General features: G+C 58.6%; 1 protein-coding gene across 12 annotated transcripts in view; it reads left to right on the top strand.

Moving 5' to 3' along the window:
* Positions 1 to 21594, top strand: part of PHLDB1 (pleckstrin homology like domain family B member 1) — a 46310-nt gene that overhangs the window by 6596 nt on the left and 18120 nt on the right. For 6 of the 12 annotated variants that reach the window (XM_029207786.1, XM_029207789.1, XM_029207794.1 and 3 more), the window contains 10 exons: positions 613 to 736; positions 1674 to 1844; positions 9110 to 9235; positions 10922 to 12270; positions 14673 to 14954; positions 15539 to 15679; positions 15792 to 15929; positions 18518 to 18646; positions 19014 to 19169; positions 21436 to 21546. In XM_029207786.1, coding sequence (XP_029063619.1) covers positions 613 to 736; positions 1674 to 1844; positions 9110 to 9235; positions 10922 to 12270; positions 14673 to 14954; positions 15539 to 15679; positions 15792 to 15929; positions 18518 to 18646; positions 19014 to 19169; positions 21436 to 21546 — 2727 coding nt within the window. Of the gene's footprint in view, positions 1 to 609; positions 737 to 1673; positions 1845 to 6280; positions 6426 to 9109; positions 9236 to 10921; positions 12271 to 14672; positions 14955 to 15538; positions 15680 to 15791; positions 15930 to 18517; positions 18647 to 19013; positions 19170 to 21435; positions 21547 to 21594 lie in introns of those variants that run through there. The other 6 variants (XM_029207791.1, XM_029207793.1, XM_029207787.1 and 3 more) reach the window with 5 other exon arrangements.

The raw sequence follows: 21594 nt of genomic DNA, 5'->3' as shown, positions 1-21594 counted from the left end.
GAGGATGTGCTGACTCCTCTACCTACCTGTGGTCCCAGCCCAAGGATGACAGCGGTACCACCTCTGCTCTTCCCCAGGTCCCAAGCCTATTAACAGCTAAGTCTTTAGCTGAATTAGGTTAATTGGTTCACCCAGAAAATACCCTTTGAAAGTCAGGAAGTGTTTTACAGATTGACCCTGAGCTGTATCTCTCTCCTCGATCCAGGCCCTGCCCTCTCTTGTAATTTAGTTTAACAGGGGCAAACAATGGCCAAGTGGATTGCCACGGGACAGGTCTACAGGGACAAGTCTTGATCGGTCCCCTCTACCAGTAGCCCCTCCTCTTACCAAGCACTTCCCCACTCCCCTTTCTCCTGTTTCTGTCCTAACAGACAAAAGGGGCAGTTAAACCAAGACTTGAGATAAATCCAGTGGGACGAGTTAGTGGCCTAGATTCAGATCTAATTACAATTTAGTGGAATACTGCTCTGTGCAAGATTTTGCACTACACCGTCAGAGCCCTTTGGAGAGCGTAGGTGCTAGAGCAAGTGCTGGTGTGAGGACGGGGACTAGGGTGGTAAGGTGCCGGCCAGGAGTCTCATGATGCTCATCCCCCACCTCCACTACCTGCAGAAAGGACCCTTGGACCTGATCGAAACAGGCAAAGGGCTGAAAGTGCAAACGGACAAACCCCATCTGGTGAGCCTGGGCAGTGGGCGGCTCAGCACGGCCATCACTCTTCTGCCGCTGGAGGAAGGTGAGTCTGGGGGGCATCTGACCTGCCACCCCTCCATCCCCATAGACATTCCTGCCCTGGGATCCTGGCATGTGCTGGGGCCCTCTTGATACCTGCTGGCAGTGTTCACCTCCCCCAAATGGGAGGCCGTGCCACCTACCCCACCAGTTTGCTTCCCTTGTCTCTGCCTGCCCAGACTAATCCGGCTCCATGACTGGGATTAAAGATCAGTTTAGAAATCAGGAGGAGAGCACTGAAACAGGAGAGCACATGGCTCTTGGCAACCACTGTGGCCAAGAAGAAAGGGGGCCCCCTCCAGGGCAGTGCCTGACATGGGAGAAGGTGCTGGTGGAGATGGAGAGATGGCAGTGGGAGCAGACCTCCTAGTTAGGCCCTGGCACAGCCCCTTCCACCTTGCGGCTTCTGCCCTTCCTCTCTACTCTCGAGGTTGCACTTGTTGCCCGGGTGATACTACATTCCCCACATTCTCCAAATACCGGTCCCAGGGGCTCTGCCAGGGGGAGGGGCTGTGCCTGCGGAAGCCCGGGGAGAGTTGAACTGAAGAGAGGGGAGTGAGGGAGGGCAAGGGTTGCAGGTGGCAGAAGGGAGGGAGAAAAGAAGGAGGCTGAGAGAGTTTGAGGAAAAGATGGGGGAGAATGGGGAAGGAGAAAAATGTCTTAGGGAGGGAGGACTGGGGGGACAAAGGGAAGGTCTGCAGAAAAGTCCCCCTTCCCTACTCTATCTGTGGATCCACTGTGCCCTTCGGGCCTTCATCTCTGGGTCTGAGAAGAGCTTCTACCCCTTACTGTCTCGACCAGGCTCAGGGGCCCCAAAGGTGTGGCCCGTGATTCTCCCTGGAGTAGGAGGTGGCAGTAGATTTCCAGTGTGGCCCTCCTTGCCCCTCTCTGCCAGCTCAGCCTGGACTACCCCTCTGACTCAGTTTGCCTCCCGTTTTCAGGGAGGACAGTGATTGGCTCTGCAGCCAGGGACATCTCACTGCAGGGTCCAGGCCTGGCTCCAGAGCACTGCTACATCGAGAACCTGCGGGGCACCCTCACCCTCTACCCCTGCGGCAATGCCTGCACTATTGATGGGCTCCTGGTCCGGCAGCCCACCCGACTCACTCAGGGTAAGTTCTGACAGCCCCGAACCTAGGGAGCTGTTTAAAAGCTTGTGCATGACAGGTGCAGGGGAAGCCTGCTGTGTTGGTTGCCATGGTAACCGCCTGAGTGCCCAAGTTGGGGGTGGGGTGCTCAGGTGCATCTGGATCGGGTGCATTTTGAAACCCCTCCAGCATCCAGACTTGTCTTCAACCTGCTTTTCTCTGGTCGCCCCCACTCTGTTACCGTGGGGAGAGAAGAGGGCCTGCTTCCTGCTCTCAGAGGGCATGGGGAGTGGTGCAGTGGTCACTCGTAGTCGTTAGGGGAGAGCAGTTGGAGCAGCAGCGAGGGGAAAGTGGCACATGGCTCCATGATGCCAAGAGGGAGTTGTTCTGAAAGGCTGTTGAAGCTGGGGAGCTGTTGAGGACAATGGCGATGGGACAAGGGCAAAATCTGATGGCAAAATCTGAGGACACACTCACTCCTGTTAAAACACTGTTGACAGTAGCTTTTGGGTCATGAATATGGTTACCACCCTGTTTCCCAAAGCAACAGACCATTCCGTTGTGTAAGGGAGCTCTAAAAACTGGGCCTCCGGTTACTATGGTGACCAGGCAGGTAAGGGGTTGGCCAGGTAGCACTCTGATAAACCAGGTGTGTTTGCCCTGGACATCAATGTATACAGTGAAGCACCATATTAGGGGGATGACAAAAGTGGATTTGGGTTGGGGGGTAGAGGATGGAGCTTTGGACTAAGCCTGGATCTAAGTAGGAGGACCCATGTCCTGGCAGTGTTTTCTTGGGACTCTTACCTCTTAATGGCTGGAAGCTCCTTTGCAGTGGAAATCCCACCCACTCCACTGTTTCCCTCTCTCCTTCTCTTCACACCTCTTGGGGTCTCTCCCTTCAGGGCTGACCCAGGAGACCCAACCTTCCTGCCTTTGGGAGTGTCAGGGGGAAAACTGACTCCAGGGAGATAGGTCTGCCAGGAGCAGCAGCAAGCAGGCCCTCATCTCCTCCAGGGCTTCTCTGACTCCAGATAAGAGGAGGAACCCCCATAAATTGAGGCTTTGGCTGTGATGCCATCTGGCTCCTGACCGTACTCTTCCATCTCAAAGAGAGCATCTTCCCCAAGATTTGGGTACGTGGAAGTGAGATAGTAGAACAGCAAGGAGAGGCAGAGGCAGAGTTCAAAGAAGGCTGGAGAAGGAGCCCAGCCCCAAATCCCTCACGTTCATGAGCAAGAATTTTCTTCCCCTGTGCGTTGTGAGCAGGGTGGAGGAACCGATGCTCTGTAGGCCTCTCTTGCCTGGTCTTCCCAGGGCAGCATTTAGCTCCCTGAGAAGAGGGAGGGCCTGGGCCAAGATGGAATTCTTAGGCATTTCCTGTGGCCCAAGTGACCCCCAACTCTTGCCCAGCCAAAAGCCCACCCTGCCAACCATGTACCCTCCCACTCTCTCCTGACCCTAAACCCCCTTCGCTTTCACTCCCTTCCACCCCCATAGCTGCCTTGTCTAGGCTCGCCTGTCTCAGAAGCTTGGCAGCCTGGGGAGGGGTAGGCAGAGGCACAAAGGAACGGGTGTTCTTCTCCCCAGCACTACCCCTCCCCTGGGCTCCAGGAGCTGAGGGTTTCCTTGTCTCATCTCTGGAGCAAGGCACCAAGCCCAGCCCTGCCTGGCCCCACTCCGGACATTCTTGGGAGCGCGTTTCCCTGGAAACTGGGTGGCTCGGGGGTGCATGTGCTATCTCTATGTGTCTGTGTAACTGGAGTGTGTTTACGTATCTCCGGATGTGTTTGTGCCTCTGGGCTTGTGTATCTTTGTGTTTGTGTCTTTCCTTGTGTTTATGGATCAGAGTGTTCAAGTTGGGGGCAGGGGTGAACTCAGGGCTGATGGTAACGAAGTGTCCGTGTGTGCGCCTGTGAGGATATGAGAACTCACTGGCCACGTGCCTATCTGTGGGCATATATGCAAGAGGATCATTTTCCCTGTCTTGTTTCCCCGATCCAGCCTTGTAGGGGGGACCCCCCTCTTTGAAAAACAGAGGGCTACCCTAGAAGTAACAAGGAGCCCTCTCTGGCCGGGCCGGGCTTTGAATGCATCATTCTGGGCACTGGGCCCAGCCATAGGCAATTGGAGAGGCACACGTCATCACGAGCAGGGTGGCAGTGACAGGCTCTTCCAGCAGGAATATGCCTGGCCAGGGGGTGGGGGGAAGCAGGCAGAAAACAGATGCCAACCTTTAGCTAGAGCTATGGACATGGGGGCCAGGAAGATCCTGCTTTCAGTCCTATCCCCGGGTATCCTGGGACATCCCACGCTGCCCTCTCTCTACAGAACAAGAGGTGGAGCTAGGAAGAGGACCAAGGAAATGAGGAGGAATATCATATCTGGGTCTAGGCTGTCCCGCCCCGAGACCACATCGCCAGACCACATGAAAGATCTGGGAGGGGACCAAGTAGGGAAGGGCCCGGAAAGCCATGAAGCTCAGGGACCAGGCTGTCTAGACAGAAGGTCCTCATCCTCTCCCAGCATTCACTGCCAGCCCTTCGTTGGAGTCTCCTTCACTCCCCAGGCGCCTCCTTGGTGGGCAGGGGCTTCTCTGAGGGCCAGCAGGGGAGGCTCCCTGGAATGTGGCTGGTGAGCCAGGATTCCTGAGTTATCCAGCTGCCTCCCTCTGGGATCCAGGACACTGAGCCTCTTCCTCTTCCACCCAGCTGTCAGTTATTCCTTCTGTAAAATGGGAGTGACGCCTCCAACTGTCCTCTGTTATAAGACTGATAAAGATCTTGACTAATAAAGCTCAAAGGAAGGAGAGAAAAAGCAAGTGCTCCTAGCTCCCCACTTCTTTGTGTCTGCCTCCTGCCCCATTTCTCCCTGGCGGTCTCCTCTGTGTCTCTGGGTCTGTCCAGCTGCGGCCGTCACAGTTTCCAGACTGATGCATCACATTTCCTGAGGAGATTTTTTTTTTTTAAACCCTCCCCCTATTTTGCATTTGACCCTATATGGTTTTCCTTTTTCCTTCAGAAGGGGAGTAAGCTGTATGTGAGTGTGTGAGCGCGCGCGCGCGCGCGCGCGTGCGTGCGTGTGCATGTGTGTGTGTGTGTGTGTGTGTGTAGTATGGCTGGGTGGGTAGGAGTTCAGTGAGGGCGGAAAAATTGTTTGACTGTTTCTCTAAGGAGGTTGACTTTTGACTTCAGAGTCTCTCTGGGGATTGAGTGAAAGGCTATCTGTGCCTGAGTGAGGGTATAACCAAGAGAGGGGCTGGTGCCTGAGGGGTGGTATGTTTGAGAATAAATGTGTGTGAGAGACAGGACGTGTTTAACTGGGGTGTCTGTGTGACTCAGAGTATGCACAGCCGAGTGGTGTCTGTGTGACTGAGCAGGTGTTGGTGTGTACCTGGGAGAAAGTGTGTGGGGCTATGTGAGCTCTGAGCATACAGAAGACGTCTGAGAGAACACAGTGTGTCCCTTAAGGTTCTGGTGTCCAGAGGCCAGTCCCTGGAATGAGAGGAACTTTCTGGGACCCAGGCTGGGTGGTAGGTACTTGCCTGGCCCAGAACCTCAGCCTGGTCCTGGGGGCTCCAGAGGCGGCTGGCACTGTGTTTCCAGATGGGAAGGGTACCTCCTTGGGGTGAAAGAGCTCTTTGCGGGGCTAGCACGACTGGTGGTTGTGGTTGGAAGGAGGTGGGTTGGCTTCTGGAGCCCCAGGGAAGTGGGCTGGCTTGGAAGAGGCCGTGCCTTGGTCCAGTGTGGGTCATGGGGCGAGGTGAACTGCTGGGAGGGTGGGGGTAAGGGGGGCAAAGGAGGAGGTGTTTAGGGTGGAGACAGGGGCCGGGCTCAGTGCTGCGCACACTGCACACAGCACTGCCTTGGCCTGCACTTGTCATGGTGGCAGACTGAGGGCCAGAGCTGGACCCAGTGACTTAGCTGGATTCCCAGGAGTTTCACTCTTCTCTCTAATATATGGAGCCATGGACTGTCAGAGCTTAACCTCAGCCTCCTCACTCTGTTGATAAGGAACCCGAGGCCAGAGGGTGTGGCTGGCCCAAAGTGACCAGCCAGGGGCTGGGCCGGCCCCCTCCTAGGCCTCTGGTGGCTTCTGGCCACAGAGGGGTCTCAGTGAGACCCCAATTCCCCTCACTTCTGCCTCCTGGCTCTTCACCCTCTGGCCTTTGTATCTACCTCTCACCTTTCCTTCTCTCTGTCATCTCCCTGGAACCTTTCCTCCTTGCCCCACTTCTACTCCTGACCCGGGCTCAGGACTTCTGAGCTGGCTTCCTACCCGCATCTCCCCCGCCCCGCCCCGCCCCGCCCCGCCCTCTCCATCCCGCTCCCCTCTCCTCTCCTCTCCTCTCCTCTCCTCCATCACTTCCTCTTCCCCTCCTCCTCTCCTTTGTCCCTCCCTCCCGGGCTCCCTTCCCCCGCCGCCAGTGGCCGGCCCGCCCCTCCCCGGGCATTGGTGGCTGCTCGCTGCCTCGCCGCTCGCTGCTCCGAGGCCGGAGCCGGCGGCGCGGGAGGTCGGCCCGCCTCTTCAAAGGCCCGGGGCGGGCCGGGGACCTGGAAGGCTCGAGCTAGCAGGGGCGAGCGGTCCGGAGGTCCGGATTCGGTGGTGAGTCCTCAGCCCCCGGCGGCCGCAGCCCCGGCAGCCGGGCGCGGAGCAGCTCGGGCTGGGAGGGGCGTGGAGGGGGTGGGGAAGCGTGCGAGGAGGGGGATCGGGTCCCTGGCCCCGCTTGGGAGCTTGAGGCCGTGAGGCTCGATCGTGTGTGTGAGCCCTGAACATATCTAAGTGGGGCGCCTGGGCTCGGGGCCACTCCTCAGCGGGGCAGACTTCATTTTCCCCAGCACTAGATGGTCCCCTCCGTGGGACCTGCCTCTCTACGGGGTTGAGGGGTCCTGGTTAGGATGAGCGGAGCCTGTGTTACGGCTCAGAGGGGTCTCGGATGGAAGGAGCCAAGGCCCCTCCTCCCATCTTCCCTTCGCCCCAGCCGCCTTTTGGCCAGTTCATTCTATTTGTGTGGCCAGCAGGGCAGTGACTGTCGCTCTGAGTGTGAGGCTGTCTGCCTATATCTGTCTGTGTGTTTCTGAGTGTGTATGTGTGTGAGCCGGGATGAGAGTGTGTTTGTGTGTAGTGTTTCCCCCCTGCATCTCTCAGAGATAGGATCCACCCTCTCTTTTGCCCCGTTTGTTTTTTTCCCTCCAGATGTGCACCCACCTGCACACAGCTGGGCCCTGAGCCCCTTTGGGGAGGAGGGGCACAAACACAACTTTGCCTGGATGAGAAGGGGTTCTTGGGTTTCGTGAGTGGGCTGACCTTTGGAGGTGTGGGGCAGGAGTGGGCAGAGAGGAGGTTTCTTCCCAGAAATAGGCTTTCCAGGCCCCTGGGGGCATGGGACCAGAGTTGGGGCCATGCCTGGGGCCCCTGAGTGCAAATAGAAAGTTGATTTGGGCAGGAGCTGAGCTGCAGTCAGTCCCGCTGCCCTCCTGCCCGCTCTATTAATACAGACCCAGCTCTGCTGCCTGGTATCACCTATTTATAGCCCCAGAGGCAGCATAGCCACACCCCTTGTATAGAGGAGGGTGAGGGGCAGGGAACTCACAGCTACAGGGGCCAGGGCCGGGGTCCGTAGGTGCCCACAGCCTCCTTGGGTGGGCCTGGCACTGATGGGCTGGAATCCACCCAGACTCCCCACCTCCTTCCCAGTCTGGACTATGTGGTCAGGCTCCTGATCTGCCCCGCCCCCCCCCCCTGCCCCCCATCAACCTAGGGTTGAGTGGGTCTGTCTAGACCCTGCAAACTCATCATTAATTAGCTTGTTAAATGGCTGAAAGGAGGGGGCGGGGAATGCAGGGTTCTTTCTGAAACAGCTGTGGCTGTAATTAGGTGGACAGTGTGGCTGGCTCTTATTTATTCCGGTTATGAGTACTCTGTGATCAGCGCCTCTGATTGGTGGCTTGGCAGGGAAGGCTCCCTCCTTTCCTAACCACCCATCAGCCTTTAGAATTGTTGGTGCCTGCCTGGGAGGGCCCGTGGGTTTGCCAGAGAAGTGGGTGGTTTTGTCTACTATGTTGTCTGCTATGGGCTTCTCGGCCTGCTGGCCCCCGATCCGTGGCAATGCCCAGGGCCCCCCAACAGGCTCCTGAGCACCTCAGTGGGAGGCCAAGGTACCCACGTGGCCTGGGATGCCCCATGCCCTTGTGGCCTGCCTGAGCTGAACTGTCTCAGCGTCCAGGAATGTAGACTTCCCTGCCAGTCTTAGCTCAGACTGGCATGAAGCTTGGGGTGCCAAGTGGCACCAGATAGGGTAGAGAGGAGCCTGGGGCCAGGGGCCAAGGGCATGGACAAATTGGAAGAGTGGGTGGTAGAGCACCAGGTCTCTGGCTTCTCCCAGCAGAGCATCTTTGCAGAAGCCCTCTAGCACCTGGTGTGGCCGGGAGGAGGAGTTCTGCCAGACAGGCTTAGGCGCGGTGGGCACACCTGTCACCGTGCACACTCCCGGTGCCCCTGGCTACATTTTCTGGCTCCCACATGCCCTCCCCCCTCCATGCACTCACACTTCATGGGCAGGACTGGGCTTGTGTCTACTGCCTAGGAATGTGCTTGGTTGAGGCTGGGCCCACTGGCCTAGGCTTGGCTGCATTCCAGGGGAGACCAAGGAGCAGGACGATGTCAGGCCAGAGAGCGCTTTGACAGAAGGAGAAGGAGGGTAGCAGTCGCTCCCGGCTGTCAGAAAGGGTGGCAGCTCTCTTAAGGAAGCGAATTCTGGTCCCCGCAGGGGCATCTGCCTGATCCATGGTGTTTCCCTGTCCCCTATCTCAGAGCTTTTTTGTGATCCTGGAAGTTGCTGCCTCTCAAACTGACCCTTCCACCCAAGTGGCAGATAGATGGATCTTGATGGGAGGCACATGGGTGTCTGTGTTCTCTGGAGAGCCTTCTCCACTTACAGAGCACTGGCATACACTGTCTTTCTAACTCTGCAAGGTCAGTGGTTTTGTCCTCATTTTTCTGATGAGAGAACTAGACTCAAGGAGGTGAAGTGACTACCTGAAGATCTCACAGGTAGTCTGAAGGAAATTTAGGACTAGGACTTACAAACCAGAGCTCTTTCCCCTCGGCCCTGTGCTGTGGAGCTGGGCTGGGGCCTCCGGCACGGGGGGAGTCAGATTTGGAGCAAGTGGATACCGCTGAGTGCAGGTGGGGGTGACTCTTCGGAGCCTGGGCTGAGCCTGCTGGTGCTGCGGGGTGAGGGCTGCCTCACCTCTGCCTGCCCTTCCGAGTGTTTGGTTTCTCTGCAGGCTGCATGTTGTGCCTGGGTCAGTCCACCTTCCTCCGCTTTAACCACCCGGCTGAAGCCAAGTGGATGAAGAGCATGATTCCGGCAGGGGGCCGGGCCCCTGGACCCCCCTACAGTCCTGGCCCGGGTAGGTACCCACTTGGGGCACGTGGCTAGTTTGGTGGCACCCCGTGGACAGTCCTCCTCCTTGCCCACTCCAGCCGCACTTGCAGTGTCAGGGCAGGACAATACCCGTGATCTGGGCTTGCTGCCACCTGCCATGGGCCACTGGTGGAGAGTGCCAGGCAGTCTGACCACTGGAAGAGATCCAAGAAGTGCTGCTTGGCTGGAATTGGGGAATCATGTGCCTGAGGGATGGGGGGCTATGCCGGCCTGTGTCCCACTGCCCTGGAAGGTGCCACCTTGGTGTCTGGGACCCTGACCCTCTTATGTCACTACCAGGGAGCCTCACCCTTGAGGGTGGCCTGTGGGGGCAGAAGGAAGCATCCAGTTGAGCTGCTGTAAGCTCTGGGGCGGGGAGGGGGGTCCCACCTGCTTGTGATCATGTCTTTGGGCCCTGCCCCACCCCCAGGCCATGCCATGCCAGCTGGTGTCTCAGTGGAGCAGCTGCAGTTTGTGTGTGAATTATTGATCCCCAGAGGAGAGTTGGGTGATTGTCCCAGGGAGCCAGCACAGCCCCCCTCAGCCCAGCTGCCTAGGGGGCTGGGTGCAGATCAGGAGGCTGCCTATAGGCCTGCCACCCCAGACTTTGCACGGGTATTCAGATGGCTGTAGGATGACAGGTGTCAGCGTGCTACTGGGACAGGTGGACATGTGTGTCAGGTGCACCTAGCAGGGTGGCATCAGTGGCGTCAATGGATCATTTGGGGATCTGAGGAAAGATGGGTGGTCCCTGGGATCACCAGTATCCACGGCAACCCCTCTGCCTTTGGTCCCACACAGTCCCCATAATTTTGGATCCAGACTCAGTCTTGCAAAGCCTTTTTCTTCTCCTTTCTAGGCCCTTGGAGGCTCAGAAGCTTGGGTTCCCAGTCCACTCCCTGGGTAGCTTTACCCTGCTCCCACCCTGGCCTTGTCATGCCACTCCCTCAGCTGTTTGGGGCAGTGGTTTCAGAGACTCCTGGTTGGTTGACAAGGGCTGGGGCAGGGCAAAGGCAGACTCTTGCTGGCATGGCTTAACGGGCTAATTGGAGGCACTGAGCTGCACCTAGTTGCTGCCCAGCCTGGCTTCCAGGAACTGGCCTTTAGGGCCAGGCCCCTCCCTTGCCTCTGACTGGAGAAAGTGGTGCTGCACACAGCCCTCGCCCAGCCCTGGAGGATTTGTGTGTGTGTTTTCCTGGGTCTCGGCTGCTGTGTTGGGAGGCCCTTATGTCCTATTGGACTGGGACCACGTCCTCCCCGGAACTTCTGGCCCGCTCCCCAGCGTGCCCCCATGCCCTTTGCAGAAGGTCCACCTGCCCTTCCTGAAGTGGAGCTTGAGGAGGTTGAGGAAACCAAGGCAGGGAGGAACCTAGTCTTAGGGTGAGTGCCTGGCCGTGTTGCTGACTCTGTCCTAAGTCATAAAATGTCAGAGCCAGGAGAGCCCTCTTCCTTCACAGACGGCAAAACCAAGGGCAAGTGACTTGGGGAAGTTGCACAGCAGGTTAGTGGCGGAGCTGGCGCTGGGACCCAGATCTCCTGGCTGCTTCTCCAGAGCCTTTCCAGCCCTGTTCTGCTGGCAGGACATGGGAGTGCTCGCTCTTGTGCATATGCAGCTCCCTAGGGCCTAGGAGATGCAGACCAGGTCCTGAGGCCTCTTTGCGTTTTCCTTCAGCAGAATCACAAAGCTTGGTGAACGGGAACCACACCCCACAGCCTGCAACCCAGGGACCCTCAGCCTGTGGCAGCCACAGTTCCCTGGTGAGCTCTATTGAGAAGGACCTGCAGGAGATCATGGACTCACTGGTGCTCGAGGAGCCTGGAGCTGCTGGCAAGAAGCCTGCCGCCACTTCCCCACTGTCACCGATGGCCAATGGTGGCCGCTACCTGCTGTCCCCCCCGACCAGCCCCGGTGCCATGTCCGTGGGCTCCAGCTATGAGAACACCTCTCCAGCCTTCTCTCCGCTCTCCTCACCAGCCAGCAGTGGAAGCTGTGCCAGCCACTCCCCCAGTGGGCAGGAACCAGCCCCTTCCATGCCCCCCCTGGTGCCTGCCCGGTCCTCTAGCTACCATTTAGCCCTGCAGCCCTCACAGTCCCGACCCAGTGGTGCTCGCCCCTCTGAGAGCCCCCGGCTGGGCAGGAAGGGGGGTCACGAGAGGCCGCCCAGCCCTGGCCTCCGAGGTCTGCGGACAGACAGCCCTGCAGCCACTGTCTTGGCAGTGGCCTGCAGAGCCGCCGAGAGCCCCCGGGTGGGGGGGCAGTTGCCCCTGGTGGCGATTGGCCTGAGTGAATACCAGGCTTCCGGTGCCCGTGGCCAACCCACCAGCATTCCTGGCAGCCCCAAGTTCCAGCCACCAGTCCCTGCTCCTCGAAACAAGATTGGCACGCTCCAGGACCGCCCTCCCAGCCCTTTCCGGGAGCTGCCGGGCACTGAGCGGGTGTTGACAACCAGCCCCTCACGCCAGCTGGTGGGCCGAACATTTTCCGATGGGTCCGCTACCCGCACCCTGCAACCTCCCGAGAGCCCCCGCCTAGGCCGGCGGGGCCTGGACAGTATGAGAGAACTGCCTCCCTTGAGCCCATCTCTGTCCCGAAGGGCTCTCTCCCCCATGCCCGCGCGGACCACCCCCGATCCCAAACTAACCAGGGAAGTGGCAGAGAGTCCCCGACCCCGGCGCTGGGCAGCCCATGGGGCTTCACCAGAGGACTTCTCCGTGACGCTGGGGGCGCGGGGCCGTAGGACACGGAGCCCCTCACCCACACTAGGGGAGTCCCTGGCACCCCGCAAGGGCAGCTTCAGTGGCAGGCTGAGCCCGGCTTATAGTCTGGGCTCGTTGACTGGGGCTTCACCCCACCAGAGCCCCCGTGCCCAGAGGAAGCTCTCCAGCGGGGACTTGCGGGTGCCTGTCACTCGGGAGCGGAAAAATAGCATCACAGAGATCAGTGACAACGAGGATGACCTCCTGGAGTACCACCGGCGGCAGCGCCAAGAGCGGCTTCGGGAGCAGGAGATGGAGAGGCTGGTGAGCGGATGCCAGGGAGGCTGCTGGCATCCATGACAGGGGCTCTGCCAGGGTGTGGGCGGGCCAGCTGGCAGGGAGCGAGGGGCCCGTGGACAGGGCCTGGGCTTCCCAAGCTTCTCCACTTCCGGGATACACCATAGTGACCAGTATCTCAAGGCTCTGGTGCCCTGGACAAGAACTTTCTTTGAAGTCTCTAAGGCCTTATTTCAAATTCATGCTCACTTTGCATTTATTCCATAACACAGTGTTTGTTTTCATGTATAAAAGAAGTTTCACATTATGTACCTGAACACAATGAAGCTCTAGGAAAACATACCACATTTATGATGAAGCTTTGTACGTCTCAGTTTGAGAAGCAGGTCTTAGTGATTAGAAGGCTGAAGCCCAGAGAGGGGAATGGGTTTGTGCAAGGTCACACAGCAAGTTCTGGCAGAGCTGGAATTGGAACCCACGTCTCCTGTCTCTCCAAGGCTTATTCTTTAGAAAAGCCTCTGGTCCTTCTTTCTTGCTTCTCTTTGGCCTCTATAAATGGGTGGGAGCTCCTCATCCTGGCCCATGCTGGATTGTCTGGAAATGGGGGTGGCAGGGGGAGAAGAAGAGAACAGGATGGGCAGCCCCTGGCTGATCCAGGTCAGTCTGTGTGATAGTAATTATGTGTGCTGGTGTGTGTGTGTGTGTGTGCATGCGCACACGTGTGGGTGCCTTTGGGGGCTGGGTGTGGTTCTGGGCAGCTGTCCTGGAGATGGCATCTGAGCTGGGTGGGGGCTGGGATTCCCCAGATAGAGCAGGGAGCTTGAGGGGCGCTGGCTGGTGTGTCCACGCTGTAGCATGTGCACAGGAAAATAGATTCTGCCCTCTTTCCCTTGCGAGCAGAAGAACGGGGTTCCTGGGGGCCCAGGGACACTGGGATTGGTTTGAGGAGGAGAATCAGAACTGAGGAGGTTTGCCTGGAGTCCTTTCAGAAGAGGTTGGGACAGCTTTGGGTGAGGTGAGGGTGTGGGACCTTGTGTCTGTGTTGGGTCCGGGAGGGATGAGGCAGGACCCCCAGTCTTCTAAGTTATTATATCTTCTGTTTTTGCCTGGCCTAGACAAGAGTGCTTGCCCCCCGCCAGGGTCTCATCCTGGAGAGGGGGCAGTGAACCTGGCACAGGCAGAGTGGTGGGGCCAGCCTCCCTCAACCCCATTCAGCCTTCCCGCCCCCTCCCCTGCCCCGCCGCACGTGCCTCCCCAGCCCTTACCTGCCCCACCTGCCACTTTAAATCTTGGAGGCTGCCTGCCCTGCCCCTCCCACCTCCACAGTGCTGCTTATCTTGGTCCTGGGGCAGGGGCGGAGGCACTGGCCCAGCCTCCTGGGTGCTGAGACTCTGTTCCTGGTTTTCTTGCTATGGAACTGGGTAAGCAGCAGGAGGGAAGCTGGGTAAGTGTCTGGGGGGTCCTGGCCAAACTGGTGAGAGACACCAGAGGTTGAGGGACCCCAGAGAGAGTCTGGGGGAAGCCCCAAGTCTGGAGTACTATCCCTCCTTCACCTTCTTAGGCCCCTGGGAGGTATCTGGGTGGGCTGTGTGGGGAGGGGGCGGATGCAGCAGCCGGGCCACGGAGCACTGACACCTGGGCCCAGGCGTTCAAGTGCTGGCAGCTGCGCGGCCTGCTGGGAAGGAGCCAGGGGCTGCCAGAGGGTGACTGGAGCTGAGATGGGCATGAGGAGGGCTGTGGCCCAGGCCTCTCGGGCAGGGTGTATACACGCTAAGCACATCTTTGTGTAAACCTGTGTCAGGTCCCTGTGGGCCCCTGGGCCTGTGTTCCGGCCCTGCCTGTGTCGGTCTGTGTGCTAGACTGTGTTTATCCGTGTGTGTGCCAGTGTGCATTTGTGCATGTCAGGACTGGTGTGTTTGTGTGTAGCTGCCTGTTAATACAGGCCCGGGGTACATGTTGTGTCCTTGTGTGTCGGTACTGATATGTGGCGGTGTCTCTGTGGGCCCAGGTGTCTTTGGATCTACGTGTATCCGTGTCAGCATGAACACCTGCGTGTTTATCTGTGTCTCATTGTGTTCTTTACTCTGCCTACCAGCATGTGTTTCTGGGTGCATCTGGGTGTGTCCCTGTGTGTTCACGAGGAAGCCCACCCTGGGACAGAATGAGAAGGGAGAGGAAACAGGAAGACGGGAGGGGCTGGCCGCGTGGGCAGGTGGCACGACAGCCCGGTTCCTCCTGCCCGCCTCTGGGGCACCCACCCTCCTTCCCTCTGCCTCCCCAGACCTTGGGCTCTGGGCTCTCCTGACTTGATTCTGACCCCGAGCCCCTAGTGTCCTAGTCCTCTCTCCTGACGGGACACCATGCCTGGCTCTAGCCCTCCTGGGACCCGGCCTCCTCCCCTTACGCCCTGCTCTGTCCACCCTCCCCAGGAACGCCAGCGCCTGGAGACCATCCTGAACTTATGCGCCGAGTACAGCCGGGCCGACGGGGGACCTGAGGCCGGGGAGCTGCCCAGCATCGGGGAGGCCGCCGCAGCCTTGGCTCTGGCCGGCCGGAGGCCCTCACGAGGCCTTGCGGGGGGCACTGGGGCCTCTGCGCGGAGCAACGAGGAGCCTGGAGGTGCCACCCAACGCCTGTGGGAGACTGTGGAGCGCTCGGATGAGGAGAATCTCAAAGAGGAGTGCAGTAGCACGGAGAGCACCCAGCAGGAGGTGGGACCCAGCAGGAGGTGGGGCCCAGCAGGAGGTGGGGCCCAGCAGGAGGTGGGACCCAGCAGGAGGTGGGACACGGGGTGGCCTGCCGCAGGCCGAGGAGGCATGCGTGTGTGGTGGATGCCAAGGCCCAGCGAGGGGGAAGTATATGAAGTTTGGGACGACATCAGGGTGTAGAAATGAGGAGGCGGGACTCCCCTGGCAGTCCACTGGTTAAGACTCCGCGCAGGGCGTGTGGGTTCCACGATCTCTGCTCCGGGAACTAAGGTCCCGCGTATCCAGTAGCGGGGCCAAAAAAAAAAAAAGAGGAGGCAAGGAAGAGGGGGAGGTGTTGATGAGTTTCCCAAGCTATAAATATGCTTTATGACCTGGCTTTCCTCGGAGCCCCACCCAGGCCTGGCACCCGGTGGTGAGTCTATTACTTTTAGCCAAGCTGTATTGCTCCCTGTGCGGGGAGGGGAGCTTCCTCCTATCTCAGTCCAGCTGCCCCTTCCGAGCACCCTGAGAAATGGAGATCCATTTCCTTAGTCTCATCCTGGAAGGCTCTAGAGGCTTCCCTAGCTGATGGCTCCCCTCCCCTCCAGCACGAAGATGCACCTAGTGCCAAGCTCCAGGGAGAGGTGCTGGCCCTGGAAGAGGAGCGGGCTCAGGTGCTGGGGCGAGTGGGGCAGCTGAAAGTCCGGGTGAAGGAGCTGGAGCAGCAGCTGCAGGAGTCGGCCCGAGAGGTGAGAGCGAGGGCCCTGGCTGGGCTTCTCCCCGGGCACAGTGATGGCCCCAGAGTGGCCCGAGTCCAGCTGCCTTGAGTGGCCTTGACGTGGACCCTGCTGTTGCCTCCAGGCTGAAATGGAGCGGGCACTGCTGCAGGGGGAGAGGGAAGCAGAGCGCGCGCTGCTGCAGAAGGAGCAGAAGGCGCTGGACCAGCTGCAGGAGAAGCTGGTGACCTTGGAGACGGGCATCCAAAAGGAGAGGGACAAGGTAACCCACCCCAGGCCTGGCTCAGTGCCGGGCGCCTGTGGCCTGGGAGAAGAGGAGAGATGCCTTTTCTGGGGCCCCTAACCTCTTACCTCATTGTTCATCCTGCAGCCCGGCTGGTCTCTGGGCCTCTCCAGGGGCAGGGGGCCTTATTCTCCGTGGAAAGTACCAGCTTGGAGGGCGCTGCCAGGGTCTGGGCTGGTGTCTGGGGTCTCCTCTGCCTGGGTCTCTGTTCTACATCTGGGTGCCTGGGTGCCTGCCATTCTAGGCCCTTCGTGCCCCTTCTAGGAAGTGCCGAAGCCCCTTCTTGGGCGGTGAGCACGGCCCAAGGCACTGGTGCTGGGGAGTGATTCAGGTCCGGGTGTCTGCATCTGGAGGACATCCGCCTCCAAGCGTGGCTCCGGTGCTCAGGATGTGGTCTTTGGGAGATGGCCCTCAGGTCTCTGTTTCCCTTGAGCCTTCAGGATCTGCAGCCTCCCATCCCAGATGGTCCCAGCTCCTGCCCCTGGCCCTTTCAGATTTCGTGCCAGCCTGCTGGGGCCGCTCCATCCCACAGGGGCCGTGTCAGCCACGCCCAAGATGTCCAACAACGTGCCAAAAGCTCCGAAGTGGAGAGGGGCCACCTATTTCTGGACTTGACAGTATTTTTCCAAGAATTAGTTCTCCTTCTGGATTTTTTGAGAGTGTCTTCCTCCTGCCCCTCAGTTTTGAAGCTCTTAACAATTCTTTGACCCTCCCACCCTGTTTTTTGGAGCTTTGGCTCTGGACCCCAAAACCACACTCCCAAATTCTGTGCCAAATTAACTCCATGCTTACCAACCAGGCCTGCACTAACGCCCCCTCTAATCACTGTCCTGGGCTCTCTGCATGTCCCTAACTGCCAGTGCCACCCAGGCAGGGCTGAGCCGTGCCTGCTTTTGCACTAACTCCACGGGCACCCCTGTGCCCTTGGCCCCTCCCCTCTAATGTTGCCTCCTTCCGTTCTTGGTGTGGGACCCCAGGGTTTTGATCAGAAAGGAATGGGCAGGGGGCACAGCTCCACTTTACTCAGTGGGGCATTGGCAGGAGGGGTACAAAATTGGGGGAAATGCTTGGCTGAGGAGCCTCTCAGTCCAAAGAGCTCCTCTCATTTGGAAAAGCCAGGGTGCGGCCTCCACAGACTGTTTGCAGTTTCCTGCACAGAGGAGAGGCGGGCTGTCCTCCAGCCGTCACCTGTCTTCCCTCCTGAGTGGAGGGATGAGGAGGTCCAGTGGTGGTGGCATGGCCTGGGGAGGGCACGGACAGGGGCTCTCTGCCACACAGTGGCTACCCTTCCTAGCTTTCCTCTGGGGCTTCCCAATTTCAGATACTCCAACCAGAGGGTGGGAAGGGGTAGGTCTCTCCCCACTCCCACCCCTGATCCATTCAGAACATAGGGTATTGCAAAGGCTGAGTCCAAGCATGGGGAAGTGCTTGGACCTCAGAAACTGGCCTGATCAGGCCTGGAGGAGGATGGGGGCGTGGGGTGGAGGGGGGACAGAGGCAGGGTTCAGCACAGGGACTCCAGGGTGAAGCTCAGCATTTCAGCAGGAACCTGTCTAACCTCATTTCTCATTGACCTGGCATTGCCTGGAGGCATGGAATTTGCCTTCTCTCTGGGCCCAGTTATTTGAGGTGGAGGTGGTGATGGTGGTGGCCACGGTGGTGGTGGCAGTGGGGAAGGTTCCCTCAGCTTCCCTCCCCAGCGCCCAGCCCATGGCCCCATTCTGGCTTTGGAATCAGTAATCACAGTTTCTCCTCTGCCTGTCCTTCGGAGGGGTGACTCACCAGCTCCTCCCTGCATCCCCCCTTCCCACCCTCAGAGGTGTCATCTTGCCCCAGACAGAGCCATCCACCTCCTCTCTGTACCCACTCCTGGGGCTCCTATTACCATGGCAACGGGCCTAACTAATTGCAACCCTCATCCTACTGAAGTTCAGCCTGCAGTGCCAGCACCCCACCCCCACCCTGGGCAGGAGGTGGGGAGGCCAAGGGGTTTGGGTTGGGGTCCCCTCCACTGCACTGCTGTAGCTTTAACATCCTCGGCTCCCAATTCACACCCAACCCCTGGATTTAATCCCCACCAACTCTACCCTTTTCCCAGGGTTAAATTTTGGTCTCTGGGAAGCGGAAGAGGGGGAGGAACAGCAGCTAGAGGCTCCGTGTTTGTGATGTGGAACCAGCTTTGTCTTTGACTGGTTTGGAGAGAAAACAGGGCCTCTTCCTAGGACTTGCCCAAACCTTTCTAGTTCAAGGGACTCCAAGAGACCAACATTTCTGCCTGGGACCCACACCCCTGCCTGTGACACCATCGCCTGCACCTCCAGTCCTGTCTCACACCCCAGCTCTTTGCCTTTCCCACTCTGCACCTCTTCCTCCTTATTTCCCTTTCTCCTGTTTGCTCTCTCCTCTCCTGGTTAAACTCCTTTCATTCCCCGCCTTCTTTCTCTTTTCCCCGCACCCCACCCCCCTTCCCTGCGCCCCGCCCCGCGCCGCCGCTGCCCCGGGCCGGAGTTGAGGAGTGTGTGTTCTGTTTCTCCCCTGTGCCCGCCCCCTCCCCCTCCGGCGACCAGGAGAGGGCGGAGCTGGCCGCGGGACGGAGGCACCTGGAGGCCCGCCAGGCGCTCTACGCCGAGCTCCAGACGCAGCTCGATAACTGCCCCGAGTCAGTGCGGGAACAGTTACAGGAGCAGCTGAGAAGGGTCAGTTTCACCAGCCCCCGCCCCCTCCCCGCCCCCGAGGGCCGCCCGCCCGGAAGAGAGGAGCGGTGGGCCGGGACCGCCTGGGCCCTGCAGTACCTGCCGGACGACAGGGTCCGTGTTGTGGCTTGGAAGGGACAGGGAAGGATTGGGGTGGGGGGGTGGAGGTTTTCTCCTTTCTGCTACTGCAGGCAGCGCTGCCCGGCAAAGGGGCAGAGCCGAGCGGAGGAAAGGGGGCGGGGTGGGGGCAGGTCCCTTCCTCCGTTTCCCCGGGTCCAGCCCCCAGAAGTCTCACCTCTGTGAACTGGCCTTCCAGGCGCAGAGTGGTATCGTGAGCACCACCCGATCCCCTTTGTCACTGTCGTTCAAGGAGGCAGAAGCCCTGGAGACTGAGACAAAGCTCTTTGAAGACTTGGAGTTCCAGCAGCTGGAGCGGGAGAGCCGCGTGGAGGAGGAGCGCGAGCTGGCTGGCCAAGGGCTGCTCCGGAGCAAGGCCGAGCTGCTCCGGAGCATCGCCAAGAGGAAGGTGCGCCCCCCTGGCCCCCATCCCTGACGCGAGGCCCGCAGTGCCGGCTTGACTTCACCTTGCTGAGCCTCGGTTTCCTCATCTGTAAAACAAGAACAATAACAGGCTGTTGTGAGCGATAAAGGAGATGATGTGTGTGAAGACAGCATAGGACATGATCATAGTAAGCACTCAGTGAACAATAACTATTGTTATTAAGCTCTGACTCCCCCCAGTCCTCCAGTGGAAAGTGGATTGGGCTCACATTCAGAGCTGGGCCCTGGCTGGGCAGGGAAGGGAGAAACGGAGATGGAGGAGGGGGCTGAAGAGGAGACTTGCTCCTGCCCTTGTAGAGCTCTCTGATGGAAGTGCTGGGACACATACAAAGACCAGAGATCTGGATATTAGAGCCTGCCAGGGGTACTAGAAAGGCATCACCTGGGTTCCAGCCTTGGCCCAGCCCTGGCTCAGCTGAGCCGTAAAACAAGGGGATTTGGTATCGCATCCTGGCTGGTTCTGGAGCTCCAGATGCTCTGATGTCTCCTCCTGATCTCAGCCAGACCAGGACAGGGTATTGGGGCAGGGATGTAAAGTTGGGAGGAGGCTTGTGTTAAGCAAGGGTTAGGAAGGTGTGGGTGAGGAGAGGGGGGAGGAGCCAGGCGGCCCACACACCTGTTGCTGAGAGTTGAGTGTTCGTGCACACATATGCGTGCATGTGCACTTTGCCAGGCTGGAGTGAGTGGGTGGGAGGTGAGGGCAGTGAGATTGGGGAGGGGTGTCAAAAAGAGGGGCTAGATGGCTAGCCTGAGTTTGGTGGTAAGTGGGGAGCCACTGGACTTCCCCCTGAGTCCAGATCCCTTGCTTCTCTCCCTGAGCTGCTCTGCCTTACAAATGCATCTGCCTATCAGTGAAATGGGCATAAAGGCATCTGCCTCGTAAGAGAGTTAAGTGAGGTAACACGTGCAAAGCATTTAGCAGAGTTCTTGGGTCCTGACAGGTTCTCAGTAAATTGCAGATCTTGTTGTGAGGATTACCACCTGGTCTGCTTCAGTCTGCCTGGGCTGACCCCAGATTTAGTACAGCTCCCTTCTTCCCTCCCTTCTCTCCTATGTCTTGCTCTTAGTGGTGATAGTTTAAGGCCTCCTCTTTCAGGAAGCCCTCCTTGGATAAACCCAGCCCATTTTCCCGAGCCCCTCTCCTTCTCTCTCACTTATTATCTTTTCATTTCCTTTTAGCACATGATTGTTGAGCCAGGCATTGCGCTAAGCCCTACTGGGGATATGGAGACAAAAAAGAAACTGGCCCGGCCCTTGGATCGGACAGCTTGGGCGGGGTGGTGGTGATGGAGACATATATTCACAAGTAACAGCAATACAAGGCAAACGGTGATATGGAATAATTTGAGCACAGAGCGAGGAGCAAAGGAATTGAGTGGTAATCAAGGAAGATGTTGGAGAGAAGATAGCATTGGGTCTGGTCTTGGAGGATAAATAAGCTCTTGATGGGTGGAGAAGACAGGGCAGCATTCCTGGCAAAGAGAACCGTATAAGAAAGGCCTGGGAGTGTACACCTGCACCGCTGACATTACAATAGGGCCGAGCTGAGTGCACGCCGCCGAGGGCTCAGGGTAGGAGGGAGGGTGGAAGGTGGAGGCCCAGTTCCAGGAGCCCTTGAGTGCTGGCTGAGGGATTTGTGCTTTATCCTGTGAATAATGAGGAGTTGCTGAGAAGAGGACTGATGACCCTTACTCGTGGATTAAAAAAAAATTATTCAAGTAATATACATTCTAAAAAGATTAGAAAATTCAAACAAGCAAGCAAACGAAAACAAACCTCAAAGTCCATTTTAGGAAGCTATCTGTGGCAGTGTAGGGGTGGATCAGAAAGTTGAGAGAGTGGAAGCAGGAGGCTGGTGAAGAAGTCCAGGCCAGGAAACAGAGGGCCTGGGTTGGGGTGGTGGCAGTGGGATGGAAGCACGGGGGCAGGTGGAGAACGTTGCAGCATCTCTGGGATTCCGGACACGTTGACTGGGGCGGGCGGGGAGAGAGATTTGGGAACTTGAGTTCTGGCTGGTGTGCCTGGTGGCATGGGGTCACTGGTTGAGGGAGGGGTGAGGGAGCCGACCACAGCAGCCTGCGTTTTCCTTGGGTGAGACGAGGCCGAACAGAAGGGCTAGTTGATTCCCTTCACCCAAGCCCAGGGTCTCTGGGCAGCAGAGACGGCCAAGCCTCACCTTGGGCTCAGCCCTGTCTCTCCAGGGTCTGACCCACTACCCCCATCTCCTCCAGGAGCGCCTGGCGGTCCTGGACAGTCAGGCTGGGCAGATCCGGTCCCAGGCTGTGCAAGAGTCAGAACGCCTAGCCCGGGATAAGAGTGCTTCCCTGCAGCTGCTGCAAAAGGTAGCCCCAGTCGGGTTGGGTGGGGGATGAGGGCTGGCGAGGGGCTGG

Source organism: Monodon monoceros, unplaced genomic scaffold, assembly GCF_005190385.1.
Source record: "Monodon monoceros isolate NGI ecotype Baffin Bay Population unplaced genomic scaffold, NGI_Narwhal_1 Super_Scaffold_7, whole genome shotgun sequence".
NCBI lineage: Eukaryota > Metazoa > Chordata > Mammalia > Artiodactyla > Monodontidae > Monodon > Monodon monoceros.
This window is presented reverse-complemented; position numbering and strand designations above follow the sequence as displayed.